We start from the raw sequence: 12,778 nt of genomic DNA on the forward strand, positions 1-12,778 counted from the left end.
TAAAATTCTCACACTGAATTAGTAAGTACATATTAGCCTTATTCAAGAGGCACTCAAAGGAGGACATAAACAATGTCTCATAAAGATTTCCATATGAGTGGTTTACATTGTTTTGTATTTTTTTCTGGTGGAGTCTTCAAATTTACATTAAAATATCTGCTAACAATACAAGACTCCCATGGAAATTTGAGCTCATGTGACCACAGAAATTGAAAAAACAACACAGACACATGGAGGCTGTTTCTGTCCTTAAATACTTAATTTCACATTTCCCCTTTTAAATAATCCAGGCCCATCTGAAATCATCAATTTCGGGGAGTAACTCCTATCGCAATTACTTTCACATTCAGACTTCCCAAGTTAAAAATAAACAGACAATGATGCAGAGAAGTGTCCATCATTGATTTATTCTGCAAGGTGAGAGATTACGCATCTTAAAAAATGGATAATAAATGTAATTTCAAAGAATGGTGTTGCAGCCCTCCCCTTCACACAACAGAAGAAAGTTACATTTTTCTGTGCACAAACAGATCTTTAGTGCTTTGTGAGTACTAACACATTAGGAACAAAGTCAAGAACATCTCCAGAAAACTGCATTCTTTTCTCACTTTGTTATTCCCTTCTGAGTTATGAAGCTCCACGGGCTAAAATGTCGATGAGCCAATTCTATCAGTTTCATTAAATATCCCGTAAAACAATGATTCATAGCACTGTTGACTTATTGCAGTAGCTAGGACCCTACTTCTGTTTTCTGAATATCAGGGCCCTAATATATTTGGAATCCACATTTTTAAATCATTATGTTACAGTCACGACAGGGGCTTAAATGTCATTGGTCGTCCGGCAAAAGACTTTATGAGCACAAAGTCCTAGAAAAAAACAAAACAAAAATAGAGAACACAACATACAGGAAAGCCATTGCCAGTACTGTTATTTCATTGTTCCACTGCTTTTTCTATTAACAAGTACATTTTATTTGTATAAAAATGCTATACTGGCTATAAATGTAAAGCAGAAAGCTGGTCTGAAAGCTGATACTGGGAGCTTGGTGAAACCCTGTTTTAAATAGTTAATGAACCCATGCCAATATGTGATTTCCAATCTAAACCAGCCTGATCTGGGAAGTCACTGAACAGCAGAATATGAATTACATATACTGTATACAGTATGTACACACTTTGTGCTTGCGTGTGCATTCTGCTTTCACCTTTTTGGACTCAGTTATGCTTCATGAAGCATAGCTTGTGAGTTAGCGGGACACAACCATCTTATCTTTTAAGCTGAGCAGAACTGCAGTCAATGTCAACTTTCACCTTATAAATGCCTCAATCAAGGCAAACAACTTCAGGATTACACAAGAGGAACTGGCTCGTACAACTGCCTAACTGAAAGAAATGCAAAGGTAGAATAGTATTTAAATCCTTTTGCTGCAAAATAAAACGAAGATAAAAAACAACAACTTTTGATTCCAATATGTCTAAATTGCATCTTAGAGAACAAGTGGTCCCAAAAGGTGTCTTAAAGACCTTCCTTAAGTAATCAAATTAAAGTAAAGTTGAATGTATACTTTGCAGGATTTGCTTAAATATACTGTACTTAATTATTCTGAATTTCTAGAATAAGTCTTTAATAAAAGGCACATTTAAGGAACTGTGGGAACATTTGTGCAGTTAATTCTTGTAGAATATCCAGTGCTTTACTGGGTTTGCATTTTGTTCAGTTTCTGACGGGACTAATCAGTTTGAATTGTAATAACATACTTAGGAGAAACCCTGACAATACAGGGCTATCTGAAAGGATTTGTGGCTCAGTGAAACATGTCCTTTCTATACTACTGGTAAGACAGGTAGGAACCTTAGTGGGAGGTAGGGATTATGAAGAACATAACCACCAGTAGAAGGACCCAGGCTTTTTGCTGATTGCTAAGCAGAGTGAACAATGGTGTTTTATGTCTGTTTTAATTAACCTTACTGAGGAACAATCACGTGAGCCAAACTGACCTAGAGGAAAAAACAACAAAAGAAACACCTGCAGGCCTCAGTAAAAATAATCAGGATTGCTTTTTTAGCCATAAGCTCAGCGACAGGCTAAGTGCATTACTTTTTTATAACATAATTCCCTTTATGTCAATAATTTAAAAATATTCACACGCATGGTATGGAAGAGTCCCATGTTTTTCTATCAGCCCCTTCTCTGTAACCTTTGTCAGCCCAGATCTTTTTCGGCAATTTAGCTACTTCAAGATGTTCGGAATTCTGCACCAAAAACCCGAGCATTTCATCTTGTGACAAAGCTGAGAAAGATCCCCCCGTCTGACTCATCTGTGCATCCGTGGCTTTGAGAGGTCTGAATCCGGAGCTCTCTTTCTGAACCAAACACTAAGCAAGTTCAGAAATCAGCCAGGCCAGAAAGCCCAGGGCTGCTGCTGTCATTCCTGCGCCTGCACCTGCCTCCAGCCTTCAGACCCATCCAGAGGGTGCCAGCTTTTTTCTCCGTCTCCTCCAACCCAATCGCCACACAGCTGGCCTCAGCCATCAGCTTTATGGGACTGAGCTGCCTTGATGCCAATTAGGATAACTGATAACCACAGCAGTGTTCTCAGATAGAACTCTATTTATAGTTCAGGCTTCAGAGCTCAGAAAAATACGGTTTTCCAACTTTTTGTCTGTAAGTAAGGCACAGTAAATGTAGGCAGGCTGCGTATATGTGTGCCTGAGTGTTTGAATCTTTTTGTTTTCATTGAAACTGCTAAAAACGGATAAAAAGATGTTTGATTTCCCTCCAACTTTCAGCCTACAGTACAAACCTGCCTGGCAATCTGTGTGCTGTGGTTTGCCAAAATAAGGCCTGAAGTCTGTCTTTTGAGACAGCAGATTTGTCTGTTGTGTCCAGGGAAAAGAACACTTCTGCCCTGGAGACCTCAGCACCTTTATCGATTCAGCATGCCCATGGAGGAAAAGTAAATAAACACCAGAGGGACAAGGGGGCTCACCTCTTTTCTCCCTCGAAACGCACACAAGTCAAGGGAAGACTGAGCTCCAATCACACATTTTTCATTAAAGAACAAAGAGGAGCCATATTGAATGCCCATTATATCTTAACACTGCCACACTCCCACACTGCGTTTACCCCCACAGAGTTCTTCTGTCTTCTACATAATATTTGTGCTTATAGACAGAACACTTGAAACTATTTTTCTTATACTATGGAGCATTAATAGTTCAACAGACTATGTACAATGTACAATTTTCAAAACTTGAAACAGATGTACCTATGGGTTATAAGTGTTTAATTTTTAAATAGGTTAACCTGTAATAATCTATAGTCTTTTAAAATAAATGTTTAATCCCACTAATTAAGTACATATAAAAAAAATGCCATGACAGAAGGAATTTAAAAGCCCAGTCCAAAAATGAAGATACAGTATGTCTCCAAATAAATACGAGCAACTTCTTGGTGACATAGGGACACTGTGTGAATGAACTCAACAGCTTTTCTGCACATAAAAAGACAAGTCTTTTTGATTCATGTCTTACAATAGACGTGATAAAACATTAATTAGTGGAAAAGTATCTGATACAAATAAACAGTTTTATTTAATTTTGCTTAGACAGCCTTCCCTATTTTAACAGGCACTTGACTGATTTAAGTTTGTTCACACCATTTCCAATCTGCCATGATTCTGCAGTAGGTGTTCCACAGAAATGTAGTAAAACATACCATTATCTACAGTATTACCTTTTCTTTAGAACAGGACACTGCATAAGATACTCTTACAAAAGGGTTTGTTATCTCAAGTCCACCCATGAAAAAGAACCAGTGTTCCAAGATCTGTTGAACCTAAGGCTACACTTACTCATGCATCCATGACATTTTCATTGGACATCCACATTCACCTTATAAAATCTTTAGCCCTTCAGAGATGTTTTTGTTTACCGATAAAACATGCCACCAGGGTCCGATGTCACTTACCCTGCCATATCTATTGGCGTAAGACCCAGTGAGCAAGGAATGGAAAACGATGATTGTTTCATCCAAATCCCATATGAAAACGCGCTGTGAAACAAGGGAGAAAATCAATACTGCACTCTGTACCCTGGAAGGTAATACCTAAGTCAATAAACCAAGAAGGTTTATATTTAAGTGGCACTGTGCTACAAGTCCATTTGCTTCTGTCGTCTACCAGAGGACTTGAAGTCAAAGCCACTGCTCCACACTGCCCTCTCTTTTCCCCTCTGCATTAAAGTAATCAATACAAACTGACCAATTAACTAGAGATATTAACCAGAATTCTCATCTGACTGTGTACAGTCATCACAGGTTAACAGCCTTAAAACCTACTAGGCTTCCAGATTAAGTCCTTCCTTTTTTAATATATCTAACAGATATAATCGATCAGACATACAGTATATGATATAAACGATTTCAAATGTGCCCAGTTTTTGAGATTTTAAATTTAGATTATTTGACGCATTATTCTAATTTATCCATTCTGAGAGATTCGTGCATTAGCTTATTTCTAATGTAAGGGAAATCGAAATATCCTAATCATGAAAATAACATTTCTGTAAAGATTTCTCTCTTTTCTGTAAAAGACGTCTGTAATGCAATGATGCTTAACAGTGGCTGCAAGCAAAAATAATGAAAATGAACATTACCCGTTCACACTACTTATTGATCTCATTATATTACAAAAAATGTTCCTCACATTGCTGCCTTCCAGTGTTATGGTTCCACAGTTAGAATCTATGGATCTTAATGAAACAAATTCTCACAAAATGCTAAATGTAATTCTAGAACATTACAAGCCATTGTTTCCTGGAGGTTTTAGCATTGCATTTCCAAGTACTTGTCTGCGAACATGTGAATCTGTGTGTCAGATACTGTGTTGACTGGAATGTTTCAAAAGTGACCCTCCCCTGAGGGGCCGGGGAGAAGCTGGACTCCACACTGCAGCAGTCCCACAGCCACTGACAGAGAGGCACGAGCCATCAGTCCTACCTCAAGGTCAGAGTCCGGTGGAGGCGATGGGTTATTGTTCCTTCTGCCTCGGCCACGTGATTTTCCATCTGAAGCCCGGCGCAATCGATCCGAATCTGAATCTTTAATGGGAGTTGATGGACTGTGGATTGTACTGTAGTCTCCTGAAAAACAGAACAACAAAAAAAAAAGAACTTTCACCTTCCCGTACGAACATGGTGGGCAGGATCTTCTTACATTGTGGCCAGCTGTGGGCCTTGGGCTCTGCAGTCATTTTGCTTGATACTCCACTAATGCATTGCATGCATCCACAATACCCTTAGGACAGCATGCTCTGCAGTTAACTGTACTGGCCTGTACCACATATTGAGCTTGCAATTCATTTAATTAGCTTGTATTAAAAAACTGCAAACTGTAGTTTGCATGTTACCATAAGATTCTGACAGTGCATATGCTGTAATACATTGGATTTTTTTACAGACATCACTATGTTTTCTTAGGCAATGAAGCTGATATACATGGAGTTACTGGCATCGTTATTTGGGCCCCCTGTCTGAACTCATGTCGCCTACAATCTTAAAACCTGCTCAACACATCAGTAAAAAACTGTTTCAATTAGAGGCTCCTAATAGATTTGCCTGAGACTTGAAATATTTCGCTTCTAAGACTGAACATTATTAATACAGCTAAAAAAGAAAATACATTCACCTTCCCAATTATCCAAACAACACAATGCTTAAACAATATGACCAGTGACTTAAACTCATAAACTAGTTCTACAAAAGTATACTGACTTTCTCAAAGAAAAATGCAACAGGGGACGATATATTAGCAATTGACTACAAACGTTTCACAATAGAATGTTCCTCCTTTTTAGCAATCACATACCCTGAATATACCCTGAGCTTGTCACTGTATTAATCAATTCCAAAACCTCCCCGGTGGTACTGCATGACACTGAAGAACAGAATGTAAGTGGACATTTAATGTACACGTCCAGCAAGAAGATCAGGAAAACCTTTGGCAATACGGCCTTAATTTCACAAACATTCTTTACCATTTTCATACCCTAAAGTACTACCTCCAGGAGCCAAAAACTCAGAGAGGGCCACTGGAATGATACTGCCTTCGAATGATACTGCTTAACTGCTTTTAATCATTCCTCATGATTTCATTCTCAATCTATGATTTTTTTCCTTTCATTTTCCTTGACTCAACTAAGGTTTTTGAGCTGCGGTTCTACCCTATCATGTCAGATTCCCAAAGGCATCTCTTCATCTGATTCCTGGCCTGCAGTGAATGCCATTCCCAGTCAGATTAAGGGAGATGATTCCTTTTGACCCTGGAACAGAGACGATTACCAGAGGGAAATGATTCAGGTATTTCAAATCCTACAAGGTATTGAGCAATTCCATTCAGGAGACTTCTTCAAGATCAGATGCAAAACACGGATCCATTTGACAAGCGTAATACACTTTTATTGACAAAACAGAAGTCTTCTTTACACAGAGGATTGTAGGAGTCTGGGACCACCTTCCTAGCTCACGATTGAATCTGACCCAAGGGAGCCTTTAATAATCAGCTAGATAAAACTCTTGGATTACTAAGCTAGCAACCACATAAAGAGGGCTAAATGGCTTTCTCTCTTTTGGACTTGTCTTGTCATTTACTTGTTTCCTTTGATATGTTGAGGTTTGATATACTGTATAAGTGAAATCAGCAGCACTTGTTAAGAGATAATTAGCCTTAGACTTTCAGTCTCTTTATATTAGTATTTGCACACTTTCCGTCTCAGCTACTTCTGTTTGTAAAGGGAAGATTTAGATAATATTAAAACATTTTTATCTCCTTGCTTATCTCCTTGATAGCTCATTTAATATACAATACAACATGCAAAATATTAAGGAAGCTGTCAGAAACTTTGGAAGATACTGTAGCTCTCTGTTTCAATTTTTAATTCTCAATACAAATGACTTACCTTGCCCTAAGCAGTACAACACTTAAAGCTTTGTCACACTACAGGACTTGACACGAGGTCTAGTCGGAAAGCATGTCAAATTGAACGACTGTTCTATTGACAGTGAGTGTTCTACGACAGTAATATCTTCTTTTTTATAGTATGTTGATCAAACACCATATTCCAAGGATGGTATAACAGATATACTGTGGAAATGCCTTCCTTCGATTTAATTGTAACAGCCATTTGCTTCCCACCATTAACAAACTAGGAAAAGTGATGTTTACATGAATATAATGAAGTCTACAGAAATCCCTAGATCTTTCTTGCATCACATGTGTATTACCTTATTTAAATTAAATTATATTTGCCAGGCTCCTGCCTATTATTATTTGTGTTATCCTCTTGTATTGCTTACTGCTTTTTAAATATTTGCAACACCACCTGTTTTTGCAGCATCTGAAAACTGACCAGACTGAAGAATCTGACAAGTTTACTCATTATACCAGAATCCAGATCACTGATACAGATTAGATAGAGCAGCGATCCTAGATCTGTTCCCAATGGTACCCAACTAGATTTCATTCCAGTATGAGGTAACCAATTCTTTATCCAATTGCTCACGTTATCTTGGATTCCTGAAGCTTCACATTTGAGGATTAGTCATTCATGTGATACTTCAATAATTAAGAGAAAATTTCCTAGAATAATTTATCTTACCCAACATTAACACAAAACATTAAGCAAAACATCAGTGTCTTTCTTTAATATCACAGATGGGACTACCTGTTTTACCATTTCACTCCCAAGTTATGACAAATACATCAGCCAACAGTGCTGTATATAAAAAACATATAGAGTTCTTAACACATTTGACACCCCTTGTGTACATAAAGTAATTCGTTTTGAGCCAGAATGAAATGTTTTAGCCAACTTTGTTGTCTTTTCAGGAAGATGACTGTATTTCCGCTATCAGAAGTTAATAAAAGTTAATAGTTAATAGAAGTTAATGCCTGTAAGAGTGTGGTTTGAAACTAGGCACCTTTGCTTATTTTTGACTTAAGACCCGTGCTTCAACACATGATGATCATAGAAAAAGGTCCACTTTAACTGAGAATCCAAGCATACAGTACATCCAGTTAAGCATTTTCACTGAGGGTCACAACCAAAATCTGACCAAAATAAGTTAATTACTGAGGGCCAACTAGGCTACCATCACATTCAGTGCTTCAATATCTGTAATATTTTATAGCTGTGTTCTGTAATGATAAGATCTTAGTAAGTCTCAAGATTACAGTGTACACAAACCTGTCTGTACACTGTTCTAAACATCTGAAAGGTACTTTAGCACTACACAGAGAGAGAGAGAAAACAACCAATCAGAGAGAGCTACAAAAATACTCCGGTTGCCAAAAAAAGTGTTGGTAATTATAGAGAAAAAGAAATAATTACTTTGAGGTCTTGTGATTAAATAATAATAATATATTACTTTTGACATTAAATCCTGTCTGTGCCGTTGCCAGTTGTGCTGCTAGATGTTTAAAGCCTGGTTCCTTGATAAGATCTAACCTTGTGTCTGAGTGGGATTGGCTAAAAATGATGTCACTGTTTTCCAAATACTGTTTTGCCAAAGCTGTCAGAATCTGATGTGCCACCATTTACTTCCCACATCATCACACATTGTTTTCTGTAAGACATTTTAAAAGAAACATCTTCAGGGTGTATATGCAGACATGCCCTTTTACAACAAACCAAAACTGATCACTTGAAACGAGTAAAGGTGCTAGCACAAAATAATCTGAACAAGGCAGGCATGAAAGAAGACAGCAGTGTGAGGATTTGAAACTAAAGACTGGAACAAAGATAAAAAAAAACACAAACCCATAGCTTGCTAAGGAGACTGGCAATACAATCAAGAGTAATCAACCGAAATGACATTAAGCTTTAGGCTACACTATAAATACTATTCAACAATTATGTAATATGCACTGGAAGAATAACTACACTTTTTTCAAATGCCGAACACATTTTAAGAGGTATAACTGGTCTATATACTTTGGCCAAAAACATAAATTCTTGATATGGTTTGCTCAGTCATTACAGTTGGATTTGCTATTTAGTAACTTCTATAGCAAATAGCACATGACTACATGTATTCTTAGGAATGAAATATGCCAAAATGCCTCTTGCGATGAACTTTGAGAAACTAACTCTTGGCAAGATCTAGAAATAAATAAAGGCACTTGCAAAGAGTTTAGAAATGAAAGACATCATCCTTTCACACCTTATGAAGATGGGGTTTGTAAAGTCAGAAGGGCTCTGATGAAAAGGGAAGGTAATGCACTCTGGAGTTTATGGCTGTTTTATGTGGTGTTTTGGAATGCTTTCAAGGTAACATCTGAGTTACATTTGCTACTCTTGAAAGAGAGAGAAGGAGAAGAAGAGCCCTGTTCAGCGGGCAAAAGATGCTCATATTATTCCTTATTATCCTAAGTGGTAGGGGGAAATAATACCTTAGGCTTAATTTACTGTACAAACCCAGCACTGGCATAAAGTGAAAATGCGCATAAATCTGTCCTTCAAGTACTTATCTACCAGCGCAGCTAATTATTTGTTAATGACTGAGACATTCAACAAAGAGGGGACTTTTGCACCTTGGCATTTACAGAATAGCAGATTTATTAAATAGAAAATTTTAAAATGTATATAATTAATATATTATATATAATTATAACATACACGATTCAACCTGCAAAAAGTACCTGTGTTGTAAGGAAGTTCCTTAAATAGTATCATTGATCATACACTAACCAATGCCCCCCCCGCCCACATGAAAAGCTCTTTTAGAACAGCGACAGGGCATGCACACCCAAGACGTCCTGTGCTGAGTTCCTACTTCGGGCTCAAGGCAGGACTCAGTGCACTGGGCACATAGAAACAGACCGAAGCCCCCTCCTTTGTGCGAATGCCAAGCGAGGGCTCAGCACACAGTGGCTCCCCGCTACCCTGAGGCTGAGGGAATTCTGGCAGGGTTAGCTGGTTCAGCTCAAGGATGAGATATGTCTGACTGGAAGGGGAATGTAATGAATGCAGCTTATAGCTCTGCCAAACAGGACGGGTCTTTTGGCATCCCTGCAGTGCATGAGTATTTTAATCCTCAGAGCCAGGCCTGGACCATACCACAGCTCCAAGCAGTAGCCTCGTTACACATACTCTGGAGAGCTCTGGGAAGGAGGACTTGCTGGCAATATGAAAGACGTTATGACTTTTTGTGTGACCCCATATATCCAGCTTATTATCCTTTAAAAAGCAGTGTTGAATTTATCTGATTACTAGTAATGATTAAAATTAATAAAGAACTCTAAAAAACCTTTTATCATAGGTGAAGCCAAATAGAAGACTTCCGTATTATGGATTTTTCTATGTAAGCTATGTAACAGTTGCACAGTAGATCCCAGTTATCAAGTATTTCTTTCACCAAACTCATGTTTTTAAATGGTGTTTTGAATGTAAAAAATCTTCTAATGCAAAATATTGGGTATATGGAAACTAAATTGCGCATTCGGATACTGAGTAAACTGTAATAAGAATGGCAGTGGTCAATGGATCCTCTTGGAAATGGAGCCATTGATGTTCACGTAAAAACAACTAAATTCCCCAGTGATCAGTAACGTGCTTATTGTAAGGGGCTCTTGAGTGACTTTTCCACTGACAATCCCAAACTGTAAGCTGGTGCTCTGAAACCATGATTGTACAATTTGCTGGCTTTGCCTTGATACTACAGTGTCTGTGAAACTGGTCCTGGCCTGGCTGGGGGTTTCTCTTGCAGACACCTGCAAGTCCACAGTGTCACCAGTTCTAGTTCTCTTTCCCAGTTCACACTGAAGCTTTACTGCTCACCTTACGGATTCATCCGCAAAAGCAATGGCACATGTCTCAGCACGGACAACAGCCATGAGTTTCTCTCTTTTAGCAAAGAGCTGGAGTGCTGAGTTTGCTTGAATAACAATTGCATACTCCAAATTGTAGGCTGTAATAAGGAGCTGTGTGTATTTTGGCAAATACTTTCATCCACATTTAAAGAGAGAAAGGCTTTAAAATGTCCTCATTTCTAATCTCCAGCAACTTTTAATATTAACCAGTGTGCTCAGCTGTATTTTCTACAGTTCTGCCATGTATGTATCTCACTTTCCTTGGCTGCCATGCCACTGTTTAAAATTTAAGAACTTATTATCTAAATCTGTTCCATTAGTTTTTACACGTAAACTTATTTTACTTGGATATTAATGTTCTAAGCAGATTTTTTGCAACAGTTGATCACTGCTAAAATCATAAGTAGTCTCTATGGATTGCCTTTGCTATTTTTTGCAATTTTGCTTGAATTAAAATTCCAAAAATATGGCAGCAAAGACTGTATTGAGGTAGAAATAACAACGAAAAGCACAACAGTTATTCAGACAAAAATTAAAAGAAAAGTAAGAATCACAGGTTAAGATCAAACATCTGTGTCAACAATCCCACTCAAAACTATGTAACTGGTTTCTGAAGTCAACATTACACACCACACTAAAACCCTGCCACCTGTTTTTTTTTACAGTTGAGTTGAAATGATAAAAAGATCTAGTTTAGGGTATGATTTGACTGCGGACAAAGCTTTGTGTCCAAGATCAGTGAGTGCATATTGCATCCTGTTCACCTCACCACTCACAGCTGGCCTCCTTAGTCTCCTGAATCAAACCCATTGAACATCTTTGGTTAATTTACAGCAAACTCTTAATAAAACTAGTGTGCTTGCAGGCAGATCAACAGAGAAAACTAACGGGAGAAAGCAAAAAGACTGGGAAAGCATTTAACACAGGGGCAGTGGACATCGTACTCTGAATGACTCAGCAATTTGAGCAAGCTGAATAAACCTTAAAATACAGGCACCTACTGTAACATTTCAGAGTTCATTTCTGGAGGAAAGTCATCTGTTCATCTCTAGATGATGGTTCAATAACTGAAGTTCTTGGATAATGCTGAAGACTCCAAATCGCACACAGACTCAACTCTCTGACACTTGAGCAAAGAACTCTCCAGCAATCTGTGCCGTCCTAAACTGAAATAACTTTAAGGGCAGTGGCAACGCAAATTCTGAAATACCATGATGGACAATTATTTTAAGAGTATGAATAGAAAAATAATGGAGATATTAGAATGCCAATGCTACGTTCATTAGAACTACTGTATTCCTTGGTTATGGCGCTCCCTCTTTGTATTTTATTTCGGGCTGTACTGAAATGAAGCATAAATTTATTATAATAATTAGAGAGTATCCAAATGTATTTTTGGGTGATTTACAAATAAATGATTCCATCTCCCTATGGCTCTCGAAGAGAAGAAGTGACAGCCACATCCCAAGTTTCTGTCTGTTTGGTAAAGGGGGGTAGCCAGAGACATTGACACTTGCTCTTCAAAACAAGCAAAATGCAACCAAATGACGTTTTGATGCAATAACTGAGGTTAGCAGAATTTTGTTTTGGTCTGGCAGCTCTAAATACAAATCCAGCAGCGCGGAAACAGCAGCCAAAAACGACAGACAGAAACTGTAGAGAGAGTAAGTGGACTCATTGCTGTCAAAGAAGGAAGTCACTGTAAGCTGCACACTTATAGTAAATAATAATAATAATAATAATAATAATAATAATAATAATAATAATAATAATAATTCCTTACACTTATATAGCGCTTTTCTGGACACTCCACTCAAAGCCCTTTACAGGTAATGGGGATCCCCTCCACCACCACCAATGTGCAGCCCCACCTGGATGATGCGACGGCAGCCATAGTGCACCAGAACGC

At 38.0% G+C, this 12,778-nt stretch overlaps 1 protein-coding gene across 16 annotated transcripts in view; it reads right to left on the reverse strand.

Moving 5' to 3' along the window:
- Nucleotides 1-12,778, reverse strand: part of eya1 (EYA transcriptional coactivator and phosphatase 1) — a 116,838-nt gene that overhangs the window by 18,767 nt on the left and 85,293 nt on the right. For all 16 annotated transcript variants that reach the window (XM_015353774.2, XM_015353781.2, XM_015353783.2 and 13 more), the window contains 2 exons: nt 5,002-5,144; nt 3,973-4,056 (listed from right to left, as the gene is read on the reverse strand). In XM_015353774.2, the coding sequence (XP_015209260.1) occupies nt 3,973-4,056; nt 5,002-5,144 (227 nt within the window). The remainder of the gene's footprint in view (nt 1-3,972; nt 4,057-5,001; nt 5,145-12,778) is intronic.

Source organism: Lepisosteus oculatus, chromosome 6, assembly GCF_040954835.1.
Source record: "Lepisosteus oculatus isolate fLepOcu1 chromosome 6, fLepOcu1.hap2, whole genome shotgun sequence".
Lineage (NCBI taxonomy): Eukaryota > Metazoa > Chordata > Actinopteri > Semionotiformes > Lepisosteidae > Lepisosteus > Lepisosteus oculatus.